The following is a 14,136-nucleotide window of genomic DNA, read 5'->3' on the forward strand; positions in this document are numbered from 1 at the left end:
CTGGATCCACACTGGAACCAGGAAAACGGTCACCCAGGCCCTCGTCACCAGCCGTCTGGACTACGGGAACGCCCTCTACGCGGGAACCGCGGCCAAACTCCAGAAAAGACACCAGCGCATCCAGAATGCTTCAGCTCGACTCGTCCTGGACATCCCCCGACACAGCCACATCTCCGGCCACCTGAGGGACCTGCACTGGCTCCCAGTCAGCAAGAGGATCACGTTCAGACTCCTCACCCACGCACACAAGGCTCTCCACGACTTAGGCCCCGAGTACCTCAACAAACGCCTCACGTTCTACACGCCAACCCACCAGCTCCGCTCCGCCAGCCTCGCACTCGCCACCGTCCCACGGATCCGCAGAGCCACCACTGGAGGAAGATCCTTCTCCTACCTGGCGGCGAAGACTTGGAACACCCTCCCCACCCACCTGCGACTCACCCAGGACCATCTCTCCTTCAGGAAGCTCCTCAAGACCTGGCTTTTCGAGCAGTAGCTCCCCCCCCTTCCCAGCACCTTGAGACCCTAGCGGGTGAGTAGCGCGCTTTATAAATGTGATTGATTGATTGGGTCACGAGCCGTGTTGAAATGCTGCTGCGATGGGGGGTACTAGGCGTACCTGCCGTCCGGTTCGCTGGGTCACGAGCCGCGCTGAAATACTGCTGCGATGGGGGGTACGAGGCGTACCTGCCGTCCGGCTCGCTGGGTCACGAGCCGTCCGAGTCGAACCACGACACAGTCAGCAGGCTCGAGTTGGGGCCAGACGAGGCGTTCGTACTCCTGCACCAGTCGAGCCGCGACACAGTCAGCAGGGCTCGAGTTGGGGCCAGACGAGGCGTGCGTACTCCTGCACGAGTCGAGCCACGACACAGTCAGCAGGGCTCGAATTGGAGCCAGACGAGGCGTGCTTACTCCTGCACGAGTCGAGCCGCGACACAGTCAGCAGGGCTCGAGTTGGGGCCAGACGAAGCATGCGTACTCCTGCACGAGTCGAGCCGCGACACAGTCAGCAGGGCTCGAGTTGTAGGTAGGAAAGAAGCGTGCATACTCCTGCACGAGCCGAGCCACGACACAGTCAGCAGGGCTCGAGTTGTAGGTAGAAAAGAAGCGTCCTTGGACATGATTTGAGCCGCCACCAGGTCAGCAGGGCTCTCCGGTTCCAAAAATCAACTGCCTGGGAGCAGAAACGGGCCCTCTAGTTATAGGGCCTGATCTCTTTGAAGTCTTTTGATCTCGCAGGGGGTTCCCTGGTGCCCCTGTCCTGAGTGTGGGGTTTCTTGGCCAGATGGCACCTTGTCCTTTTCAAAGCTGGTGGCCGGGTCGTCAGACGGCCAGCGGGGAGTGGGGCCTGCCTCGGGGGGGTAGGCAGGACGCGTGACCGAAACTACTACACCCCTCGCACTTAGAGGCTGTCCACTAACACCAGGCTGGGGAGACAACTCGGCCTGGTGGTTTCGGCCTCCGTGTTTCTCATGGCCCAAAGTACGATTTGCGGATGAGAAATCCGGGATCTTTAAGAAACAGGCTAATTCTACACGGGGATTTCTATGGTTCTTTTCTACAAGTGTGTTACATGAACCCTATAGAACGGGGGTGCTCCTGGGGAATTTCTGTTATCTCTTCGGGGTCATGGAGAATGTGTGAAGTTGGAGGTTAGGGTATTAGTAGAAGGCCTTGCGCGGTGTTACGTGGGGAACATGAACGAGTCCCCCCTGAAGAATGGGTCATACCCGTGGGAGGCCTAGGGGAGAGAAGGTAAGAGGACCCACGCCAAGGATGCCAGGTCTAACACGCATCCCCCCTAGCTGAAAGGCGGGGAGAACTACCCATCCCCTTGGGGGTTCTCTTCACTAAGGCGAAAAAATCTGGCCAGACCCTCAGCGTTGGCGTGGTCGGTGCCAGGGCGGTGTTCCATTGTGAAGTCTATCCCCTGTAGGGAAATGGACCATCTCAATAGCTTTGGATTCCCCCCCGCATCTGCATTAACCACCTAAGGGGTCTGTGGTCGGTTTGGACACGGAAGTGAGTCCCGAACAGGTAGGGCCTCAGCTTTTTCAGGGCCCATACCAAAGCAAAGGCCTCCCGCTCAATGGTACTCCACCTTTGTTCCCGGGGTAGTAACCTCCTGCTAATGAATGCTACTGGCTGGTCTAGGCCCTCCTCATTCAGCTGTGAGAGAACTGCCCCTATGCCATGCTCTGAGGCGTCTGTCTGAACAACAAATTCTCTGGAGTAGTCAGGTGCCTGAAGTACTGGGGCGGTGCACATGGCTGTCTTCAAATTGTCAAAAGCTTTCTGACAGGTGGGGGTCCAATGCACTCTCTTGGGCTGTTTCTTGGAAGTTAATTCTGTCAGGGGTCCCACCATGCTGCCATACCCTTTGATGAATCTCCTGTAATAGCCGGGGAGGCCCAGGAAGGCCCTCACCTCTGTCTGGGTCATGGGGGGTTCCCACGCCAGGATGGTGTCGATTTTGGGTTGTTGGGGCGCAACCTGGCCGCTCCCTACCTGGTGCCCTAGCTAGACCACCGACCCCTGCCCAATCTGGCACTTACTGGCCTTGATGGTGAGGCCTACTTGGCGCAGGGCCATCAACACCTCCCAGAGGTGCCGCAAGTGTTCTCCCAGTTGGTGCTGAACACCGCAATGTCATCCAGGTAGGCTGCGCTGAATTCTTCCAGCCCTGCCAGTACCCGGTTGACCAGTCTCTGGAAGGTGGCTGGGGCGTTCTTCATCCCAAAGGGCATCACCCGGAATTGGTAGTGTCCATCTGGGGTGGAAAAGGCGGATTTCTCTTTTGCTCCTTCTGTGAGGGCGATTTGCCAGTAACCCGAGGTCAGGTCGAAGGTGCTGAGGTAGTGTGCAGATCCCAGGCAGTCAATGAGTTCTTCTGCTCGGGGGATGGGGTGTGCGTCCGTCAGGGTGACAGCATTGAGTCCACGGTAATCCACGCAGAACCTTAGTTCAGGGGTGGTACCAGGGGCGGACGCCTTTGGGACCAGAACCACTGGGCTGGCCCAAGGACTGTCAGACGACTCAACTACCCCTAGAGCCAACATTTTGGAGACTTCCTCCTTAATGCAGGTATGGACTCTGTCTGGGACTCGGTAGGCTTTGTGCCACACAGGGGTGCTGTCCCCAGTGTCTACATCATGGACCCACCAATCTGTCCAATCTGTAACACTGGGGACCAGAGAGAATAGATCAGAGAACTGTCTCAATAACTGGCGACAGTCTTCGTGCTGTTCAGGGGTCAGGGGGGGGAAGAGAATCACCCCTTCTACTGAGCCATCTTTTTCCGTTGGCACACAGGAGATCGGGTAGAGGCTCAGTTTCCTCTTCTACTCCATCATTGGTGGCTAGGAGCATGCCCACTTCGGACCTCTCAAAGTGGGGCTTGAGGCAGTTCACATGGAGGATCCTGGGAGACTGCACGTCCACTAGGTAGGTGACGTGGCTCTTGCGCTCCACCACTTTGAAGGGACCGGTCCATTTGTCCTGGAGAGCGCAAGGTTCCACCGGGGCCATCACCCACACTTGCTGTCCAGGCTGAAACTCTACCTTAGTGGCATTCTGGTCGTACCAGCGTTTAATTTCTTCCTGGCTGGCTTCGAGGTTCGCCTCAGCGAGTGCCCTGAATTTCCGAGTCTGATTCCTTAAGGCCAATATGTATCGGAAAACCTCCTGGGGAGGGTTCCGGGGGGCTGTCTCCCAGCCCTCTTTGACCAGACTTAGGGGTCCTCTGACGGGGTGGCCGTAGAGCTTCTCAAAAGGGCTGAACCCTAAGGACTTCTGGGGTACTTCCCTGTAGGCAAACAGGAGGCATGGTAAGAGGACATCCCACTTACGCCTCAGGGGCTCTTCGAGGCCCATGATCATGCCCTTGAGGGTACGGTTGAACCTCTCAACCAGGTCATTGCCCTGGGGTTGGTACGGGGTGGTGAACTTGTAAATAATACCACACTCCTGCCACAGGGACTTCATGTATTTAGAAATGAAGTTGGTCACCCTGTGGCTCACTACCTCACTGGGGAATCCCACACCGGAGAATATCCCCATCAGGGCCCGCCCCACCACGGGGGCAGTCACCGTTCGGAGAGGGATGGCTTCAAGGTACCGGGTGGCATGGTCCACCAAGACCAGGATGAACCTGTTGCCGATGGCTGTCCTGGGACCAAGAGGCCCCACAATGTCGATCCCCACTCGCTCAAAGGGGGTACTGACCACCTGGAAGGGCTGGAGGGTAGCCTTGCGCTTCCCCCCACTCTTTCCACTTGCCTGGCAAGTCTGGCAGGATTTGCAGTGGGCTCCTACATTTTGGCGCATCCGGGGCCAATAGAAATGAGTGACAAGCCGGTGGTAGGTCTTATCTTGCCCCAGGTGTCCAGCTAAAGGTACGTCATGAGCCAGGCCCAGTAGGAAGTCTCTGAAGCGTAGGGGTACCACCAGCACATGGGCTTACCCTAGCTCAGCAGACTTAGGCTCACTATATAAGAGGCCATTCTCCCAGTAGATCCAGTGGGACCCGGACTGGTCGCCGGCCACCTGGGCGGCGGCCTGCTGCCGCTCGCATACGAGGGAGGGGCAGGTATTCTGTTCCTGGCAGAACTCTTCCCTGGAAGGTCCACCCTCTTATCGTCACTGGGCCAGCTCCAGGTAAGTCACACAGTTCCGTGATCTGTTCTTTGGGAGGCCCCAGGGCATCCCCTCAAAGGTTGCCTCCTCCTGGGCCACAGGGCTGAAGGTGTACGGCTGCCCGTACTCCCCCTCTCTCTCCTCTAAGTCGGGGATCTGGGCCACTCCTTCAGGCTCCAGGTCCTCTTGAGCACCCATCTTGGCAGCCAGGGACCAGGAACCGAGTGGTGGCGCACACCCACTCGGGCAGTCCTAACATTTCCAGGTGAGCCTTCCGCTCCACCTGCGTCCATGGTGAGCTCTCCAAATCGTTGCCCAGTAAACAATCCACAGGCATGGTGGGTCTGACAGCTACTTGCAAGGTGCCTGAGACTCCCCCCCCCATTAAAAGGAAATTTGGGCCATTTTACAGAGACTCAGAGTTGTCAGCCGCAATGACGGGGCAGAAAGCGTGACTTACAATTTGCTCCTCAGAGACCAGGTGACAGTGGACAGCCGTGACACTAGCACCGGTGTCGCGGAGGGCCCCTACTCGGTGCCCATTGATGGTCACCCACTGTCGGTATTTCTTAGTGTTGGCCGGCAGCTGGGTCCTGCGGACAATTTCTCTGTCTCCTAGAGAGACCAGGGACATTGCTACGGGTTCCCACTCATCGGGAGCCTCTAACTCCTCCCCCAGGGCGACACTGGCTACTTGGCGTGGGGTACCAGATGTGACCGTTTTTTTGTATAGGGGACACTGGGTATCACTGGCGTAGTGGCCTGGTTGCTGGCACCTGTAACAAGCTATGGCGCTCCTGAGCTCAGGCCTGCCTGGGTGGGCCCCGGGACTAGTGACTGGGGGGGGGCTGGGGACTTTGCTGCTGGTTCCCTTGGGGGCTACGTTGGGGCCCTGGCTGGAATTCCCACTGCCTACCCTGGCTTCCCCCGCCTCGCTGTCGGGGACCCTGCCCATTACTGGCATAGTTTCCCACTGGGCCCCTGGGGACCTGGGTGTTCACCCAGCGGTCTGCCTCCACAGCAAGCCTTCTACGGTTAGTGAGGTTGCTGTCAAGTAGGTGCTGGCGCAGTTCTACAAAGCAATTTAAGGACAGGTGCTCCTAAGCTATCAAGTCAATTAGTTCCTCAAAAGTGGTGACCTTACTGCCCTTGATCCAACCTTCTAAGACTCTGCTGTAAAAGTTAACATACTCTACCCAAGTGGTACCGTGGAGCTTCTTGCAATCCCTGAATCGCTGTCTGTACATCTCGGGGGTGAGCCCATATCTAGCTAACAGTGCCTCCTTCATGTGACTGTATGAATTCAGTACAGTGGAAGATAGGTCTAGCAAGGTATAACTCCCCTCGCTCAGGAACCGCCCCCACAACCCAGCCCCCCAATCCTTCTCAGGGACCCGGTGGGAGGTCATAGCTACCTCATATGCTTTAAACCATTGTTGGATGTCATCATTCCTATAGTATTACTATACTACGTCATTGGGGATGTGTACCTTGGTCTCTACCAGGTGAGGGGGGCCCTCGGTTCCCCGGGGGCACAGCCTCCTCATGTCTAGCCTTGAGTTCGAGCTCCTTCAAGCTCCGTTCATGCTCTAACTGGAGTTTTCTGCTCTCATGCTCCCGCTGTAATTTCTTCTCTTCCAACTTCCCTTGTAATCTCAACTCTTCCATAGCCAACTTCCTCTCTGCCAGTGTCAGTTCTCCTTCGATTTTGAGCTTAGCTAACTCTAACTCATGGGCCCTGCTTTTCTCTCTGTCCGACAGCTCCTCTGGGGAGAGGCCTCTCTCTGATGCACTGCTACGCGCAGGAGAGACTGCTCTCTCTCTCTCTTTTAGCCCAGGTTCGTCCTGCTGCCCATCCCCAATGCCATTCCCGTCTACATGGGGGCAGGGGCCCGGGACTCTATCCAGGCCCTCGGGCCTTTTGGAAATCTTCCTTGGTGCTTAGGCCAGTGGTAGGAATCTTAAAATCTTTAAAGAATTGTTTCAGCTCCCTATGGGCGTAGCTTTCTAGTTGGTCTTCCTGAAAGGCTAGGCTTCCGTTGAGTCTTGTAAGACTCATGGTCATGGGGGGGCGAGACTTTTCCTCAACTAATTCGGGGAATAGTTGGTCAAAAAGGAAGTAGTTTCACACCCTAAGAGCTACATTCGGGCTTGCCCTTCCTAGGTAGTAGGTCAGTAACTCACTGTTCAGTAACCATAAATGCCAGTTCGTATCCTTCCGTTGCTTCCAGTGTTGGATTTGGAGGTCTGTGGTTGGCAGAGGTAGATACTTCTGACCAAACAGGAACCCGCCTCCTCCAGGAACCTTGCTGAGCGCTCAAGTCTGATTCCCAGAGAGGGTCACGCATTCCTGGTCATGCACAGGGAGGTCTCACCACACGACAAAAGGACACCACACCAGTTGTGTATAAAAACAGGGGATTCTTTATATAACCTTAATCCCTAAGACAATATGAGAAAGGGGGTACACACTATAATAAAACTGAGGATAGAGGCGATCCCATGCGCTTTGTCGTGGGGGGCAGTTCAGTCTGGGTGCGAGTCGTCGGGGCGACTCGGGTACTCACAGTCAACCGGGAGGTGGGTTAGAATCCACTGGTACGAGGCGTACGGCAGTCCGGGTCGGTTTGCGGGAACCGCGATGAGTAGTTACGGGTTCGGGGAGGAAGGTACCAGTCGTACTTGGTGGCTGGCTCACTGGGTCACGAGCCGCGTTGAAATGCTGCTGCGATGGGGTGTACGAGGCGTACCTGCCGGCCGGCTCTCAGGGTCACGAGCCGCGTTGAAATACTGCTGCGATGGTGGGTACGACGCTTACCTGCTGTCCGGCTCACTGAGTCACGAGCCGCGTTGAAATGCTGTTGCGATGGTGGGTATGAGTCGTACTTGGTGGCTGGCTCGCTGGGTCACGAGCTGCGTTGAAATGCTGCTGCGATGGAGGGTACGAAGCGTACCTGCTGTTCGGCTCGCTGGCCGTCCGAGTCGAACCACGACACAGTCAGCAGGCTCGAGTTGGGGCCAGACGAGGCGTGCATACTCCTGCACGAGTCGAGCCGTGACACAGTCAGCAGGGCTCGAGTTGGGGCAAGACGAGGCATCCGTACTCCTGCTTGAGTCGAGCCGCGACACAGTCAGCAGGGCTCGAATTGGGGTCAGACAAGGCGTGCGTACTCCTGCACGAGTCGAGCCGCGACACCGTTGGGGCCAGACGAAGCATGCGTACTCCTGCACGAGTCGAGCCGTGACACAGTCAGCAGGGCTCGAGTTGTAGGTAGAAAAGAAGCGTGCGTACTCCTGCACGAGTCGAGCCGCGACACAGTCAGCAGGGCTCGAGTTTTAGGTAGAAAAGAAGCGTCCTTGCATATGATTCGAGCTGGAACCAGGTCAGCAGGGCTCTCCGGTTCCAAAAGTCAACTTCCTGGGAGCAGAAACGGGCCCTCTAGTTATAGGGCCTGATCTCTTTGAAGTCTTTTGATCTCGCAGGGGGTTGCCTGGTGCCCCTGTCCTGAGTGTGGTGTTTCTTGGCCAGATGGCACCTTGTCCTTTTCAAAACTGGTGGCCGGGTCGTCAGACGGCCAGCAGGGAGTGGGGCCGACCTCGGGGCAAGACCTGCAACCGAAACTACTCCACCCCTCGCACTTAAAGGTTGTCCGCTAACACCAGGCTGGGGAGACAACTCGGCCTGGTGTTTCTCATGGCCCAAAGCACGGTTTGCGGATGAGGAGTCCGGGATCTTTAAGAAATGGGCTAATTCTACACGGGGGATTTCTATGGTTCTTTTCAACAAGTGTTTTACATGAACCCTATAGAACGGGGGTGCTGCTGGGAAATTTCTGTTATCTCTTCGAGGTCATGGAGAATCTGTGAAGTCGGAGGTTAGGGTATTAGTAGAAGGCCTCGCACTGGGTTACGTGGGGAACATGAACGAGTCCCGCCTGAAGAATGGGTCATACCGGTGGGAGGCTTAGGGGAGAGAAGGTAAGGGGACCCACGCCAAGGATGCCAGGTCTAACACTTAACAACCACTTAGCATCTCCCTTGGGGTGGGGGAGCCATCTCCCTGCATATGCAGGCACCAACCGCACTTGTCCGGTACTTCATTTTGCTGCCCATCACACCCACTGATGGAGCATTTTTACAGGAGTACAGGAGGAGGTCTCTGTGGTTGCAAGAGGTCAGACTCCTTTTTCCAGCAAATTTCAAGACGCGAGATCCTCCAGGAGCCCCCCTCCACCAATACCCTGTGTACCGGAGCATTTGCCATGACCTGGGCTTATTCAGTGTCCAGTCCGGATACCATGCCTGCCAAAACCGACCTGCCCACCAAGGACATCAGGACTCAACTCAAGTGGCCAGTCGGCCAAACACCTCTGCACCCAAGCCCCATAGCCTAGGTTTACGGAAACCGACTTCTTCCCCTTGCTCCCGAGACCATCAAGAGCTAAGAACCCCTTTTGGGTTCTGTCAGACTTGTCCCCATGTCCCCTCTTGCAGCCTTTCTGTTACAGGTACTTTAGACTAAACTGTGTAGCCCTCGAGGCTATCAACGCGACCAGCACCCCTGTATCCGGACACACCAGGGCAGGTAAACCCAAACTGCTGGTGATTCTTTGGACCTTGGGCCCCAACCACCTTAAATCCTAAAGTGTACCCTCTCCAACTGCTTGCAAGTATATGTGTGCAGTGCATGTCTTTCCTCCCATAGAATAACGTGACCCCATTTGAGGCTCATACCTCAAAAACTGCTATTTGAGTATTGTACTGTTTCCTTTGTAAAATTCCTACCTCTGAAATCACTTACCTGATTCCGATGACCTTGGTGTCTATAATATATAAAAAATCTGTGCTTTCTTTCTAAATTGGTCTCAAATTTCATCTTGAGTGTGTGTACCATTTATTGAATCTGTGTGTTCAAATAACGCTTAACACTCCTCTTTCATAAGCCTAAGCTGCTTCACCACACTACCACAAATAGAGTACTCTGGTCTCTTTGGTCTTTCTGCCTCTTACCTCTTTGCCTCTTTTTCTCGTTCTGCTTCTTGTTCTCATTGCCTCTTTTTTCACTTTTTGCCTCTTTTTCTCTTTTTGCTTCTTTTCTCTTTGCCTCTTTTTTCTCTTTTGCCTCTTTTCCCATTTGCCTTTCTCGCTCCCTATTCCCACGTTCCCCGCTGCTGCTGCCAAGTGTCCCCTCCCCCCAGCGTGTCCCTACCGCCGCCCAGCTGATCGTCCCCCCCCTTCTTAATGGTGACCGCTGCATTGCAAGAAGAGCAAGACCTCTGACCTTCCTGCTCAGTGTCACTGCTCTCCCCCCTGCGCAGCTACACCATTAAGCGACTGCCCTTGAGCCAGAGCTCCTTGCAAGGTAGGTGTTCGAGGCCCTCCTCCACCTGCAGGCTCCTGCTTGTGCCTCATACCTGGTGGTCTGGTGGAAGAGCACCCTGCTCCTCTGCTACTCCGCTCTGCTCTATGTCCTCTGGTCTCCTTTCCCTTTCTGCCTCTTTTCTATTTGCCACCTTTTCTCGTTCTGCCTTCTCTTTCTCTCTTTTTTCGCTCCCTGCCTATTTTTCTCTTTTAGCCTCCTTTCCCTTTGCCTCTTCTCTTTTGCCTCTTTTGCCTATTTCCCTTGACGCTCCCTCTTTCTGTGCATCCTGCCGCTACTGCCCCCGGTCCCCTCCTCCCCCTGCTTGTCGCTCCCAGGTGATCGCCCTTCCCCAACTTCTACTTAAGGGCAGCTGCGGTGCCTACACGCAGAAGGCGTGCCAGAAGGCAAAGCCGTCTGGGACCTGACCGCAACCAGCGCCAGGGACCCCCTGGTCCGCCGACCTCCTGCCACTACGACCCCACCACTCTTCACTCACTCAACCACAAATGCAACATCAAATGCCAGCTCTCAATGCCAATGCAAACCCAAGGAGCGATCTCCTGCCGACATTGCCACCACACCTCCACTCACCTCCAGAACCCAACAGCAGCCCCAATCCCACCAAACGCCATCGCACACGAACCATTGAACTGCATCCTCCTCAACATGCACTCCCTGCACAGACACGCCACAAAAATCTGGGACATCCTCAACATTCACACGCCTGATGTGACCTTCCTCACTGAGACCTGGACCAACGCCAGCTCTGGACACGACATCACACCCGCCATCCTTGACGGATACAAGATCTTGAGGAAAGACCGCCCCACCTGCCCAGGAGGAGGCCTCGCCATCATCCAGAAAAGCTCCCTCTGAACGACACCCACCAACTCGGATGACATATCACAAGCCCCATGGTGCATATCCACTTCCAGATCCACACCAACCCCAGAATGATGCTCCATGGAACCCTCAACTACGGACCGCCCGCCCCTGCACCCTGTTCACCAACACCATCACCAACCTTATCACACCCCATGCCCTTGCCTCCACAGATTTCATACTACTCGGAGACCTAAACTTCCACCTAGACAACCACGAAGACTCTAACACCACCATTCTCCTACAGAACTTCACCATCGTAGGACTGAAGCAACTTGTCTCCACCTCACTCACACAGCAGTACACACACTCGACCCCGTCTTCGCAAATGTGTAAACAGCTCTTCTTCAACCACACCACGGAACAGCTCTGGACTGACCACCACTGCATCCATCTCTCCTTGAGAAAACACACCACTCACAAGCACTCGCCCCACCCCTATGCAGAATCTGGATCAAAGTCTCAGAAGAACACCTCACCTCCGCTCTCACATGCACTCCACCCCCAAGTGCAACAGATCCCAACACCGCATCAAGTAACCTCCATCGATAGATCGCCAACTGTGCAAACACCCTCGCCTCCCTCCAGAAGACCACAAGACGACACAACAAGAGGCAAACGGGTTAACAGCGGCACTTCAAGAATCCAAGTGCTCCTGCCGAAGACTGGAAAAGACATGAAGAAACATCAAAACTCCGGAAACACGTACTGCCTACAAAACAGCCACCACAGCACACCACCAACTCATCACATCCACAAAGAAGAATTTCCTCCAAGACAGAATCCTCTCCTACGTCCACAACTCCTAGAAACTCTCCTCCATCATACAGGAATTTGCCAAACCCAACAGCGAAACTACAGTCGTCCCTCCCTCCCAAGACCTCTGCAACAGACTCAGCTCCTTCTTTCACCTCGAGATCAAGACACTCTACGACAACTTCGATGACCAAGACATCTGCACCACCCCAACCCCTGCCCCAGCAACGCCCCCCAACAAACCCTACTTATGTGGGTCCCACTCACAACAAAGGACACCCTAAAGACCATGAAGAGCATCCACTCTGGAGTATCTTCAGACCCCTGCCCACACACAACTTCCACAGGGCTATCACAGCCATTGCACCTGAGCTACGTCGAACCATCAATTGCTCCCTCGAGATCACCACATTCCCAGACAACTGGAAAGTCCTAAAGAAGCTCTTCGCGGATCCAACGGACCTCAAGAATTTAAGGCTCATCTCACTGCTTCCTTTCACAGCCAAGGTCATTAAAAAAGCGGTCAGCAGACGACATCCTCACCCTCCTCGACAAAGGCCAAACAGCAGCCCTCATCCTCCTCGACCTATCAGCAGCCTTATGCACCGTCTCCCACTGCACACTAGCCACCAGACTCCACGGCATCTAAGAAAACGCCCTAGACTGTATACGTTCATTTCCCAATGGCAGAACACGGAGAATAAGAATCCCGCCCTTCCTATCCGAACCAACAGAGACCTGATACAGAGTACCCCAAGGATCCTCCCTCATCCCCACCCTTTTCAATGTATACATGGCCCCCCTCGCAACCATTGTTGAAAACCATGGGCTCAACATCGTCTCCTACACTGGTGATACCCAACTCATCCTCTCCCTCACCAAGAAACCCATCACCAGGCACAACTTTCAAGAAGGGATGAAAGCCTGGATGAAGAACAGCTGCCTGAAACTCAGCTCAAAGGAAACAGAAGTCCTCATCTTTGGCTCCACCCCCTCCGCATGGGACTACACCTGGTGCGGCCCCCCCCACCCTCAGTAACCCACCCACCCCGACAGACCATGCACATAACCTAGGCATCATACTGGCCTTATCGCTCACTTTGAATCGCCAGATCAACGGTGTCTCCTCTGCATGCTTTAATTCCCTCCGCATACTACGCAAAACATTCAAAAGGATACCCTCAGACCCCAGGAAAACGGTCACTCATGCCCTCATCACCAGCAGACTGGATTACGGCAATGCCTTCTACGACAGAATCAACAAAATACTCCTCCACAAACTCCAGACCAATCAGAACACAGCAGCCAGACTATTCCTCAATATCCCAAGGCACAACCACATCACCCAACTCCTCTGCAACCTACACTGGCTCCCCATTGAAAGGAGAATAACTTCAAGCTGCTCATGCACGTCTAAAATGTCCTCCACAACATAGGACCACAAAACCTCAACAACCGCATTTCCTTCCTGCCGTGAAGAGAAACCTCCGCTCTGCCGACCTCTCCCTAGGCATCTTTCCACGTTTCCACAGGAACAGAGCGCGTGGAAGGTCCTTATCCTACCTTGCAGCCAAGACATGGAACAAGCTCCCCTTCCACCTCCAGAGAAGCCCTACACTGTGCCAATTCAGGAAAGACCTCAAGACCTAGCTCTTCAATTGACCCCAACAGATCTGCACAAACCCCTCTCCCAGCCTTGAGACCCTAACTGGTGAGTATAGCGCTGTACAAACCCCTGATTGGTTGATTGACTTGGGATGTCCATTTTTTTTTTTGCTTTAATAAGAGTTGCTAAATGAAACCAGCATTGACAAAATAAATATATCTGCAGACACCACTAGACTTGTTAGATTTGCCAATGATTGCAATCGGTTGTATTTTAAGCTAAATATTTCAGTAAAACAATCAAAAGTTGAACTAAATACAGTTTGGTAAAAACTAAATATGTGTTTTTTCTAGGTTGTGTGGGCTGCCAGTTACAAGCTTGGTTGTGCTGCTAAGAAGTGTTCATCCTTAAGGAATGCAGTGTTGTTTGTATGCGACTATGGACCAGCGTAAGTTGCAGCTGTTTAAAAATAAAACATACATATCAGCAGTTAATCTTTCCACCAACATTTATACCCATATTACCAAGTGCAATTTTACTACTTTGGTGAATCAGATATTGTATGGCATGCATTGTATACTTTAACAGTCTCAGTAGCAGACATTATAAAGCCATTGTAGACTGCACTTTTATATTTCATCATTACTGAAGTTTTTTTAAACTGAGCTTTCAAACATTAATGCATTATTTACATTTTTAGTATAGAAGATACTTTTTTTACATCAAGTACACACTGTCTGTTCTTATTTATGCATTTGCTAAAGCTTTATTAAGTACTCATTCAGTTGCAGTTTCGTCATCCTGGTTTCAGAGAGTACAGCAAAGCTAAATGTTTCCATTTATACTCAGGAACCTGACCGTAGAACAAATAATTTAGGTTTATTTATTCCTTGAA

At 53.7% G+C, this 14,136-nt stretch overlaps 1 protein-coding gene across 11 annotated transcripts in view; it reads left to right on the forward strand.

Annotated features, from left to right (window-relative positions):
- The window catches only part of LOC144770317 (GLIPR1-like protein 1), a 1,599,314-nt gene that overhangs the window by 669,770 nt on the left and 915,408 nt on the right, over positions 1 to 14,136 (forward strand). For all 11 annotated transcript variants that reach the window (XR_013598866.1, XR_013598868.1, XM_078654790.1 and 8 more), the window contains one exon: positions 13,595 to 13,689. Coding sequence is in view for 9 of the 11 variants with exons in the window: in XM_078654790.1 (XP_078510916.1) it covers positions 13,595 to 13,689 (95 nt within the window). In the remaining 2 variants the exon portion in view is untranslated. The remainder of the gene's footprint in view (positions 1 to 13,594; positions 13,690 to 14,136) is intronic.

This window comes from Lissotriton helveticus, chromosome 1_1 (assembly GCF_964261635.1).
Source record: "Lissotriton helveticus chromosome 1_1, aLisHel1.1, whole genome shotgun sequence".
Taxonomy (NCBI): domain Eukaryota; kingdom Metazoa; phylum Chordata; class Amphibia; order Caudata; family Salamandridae; genus Lissotriton; species Lissotriton helveticus.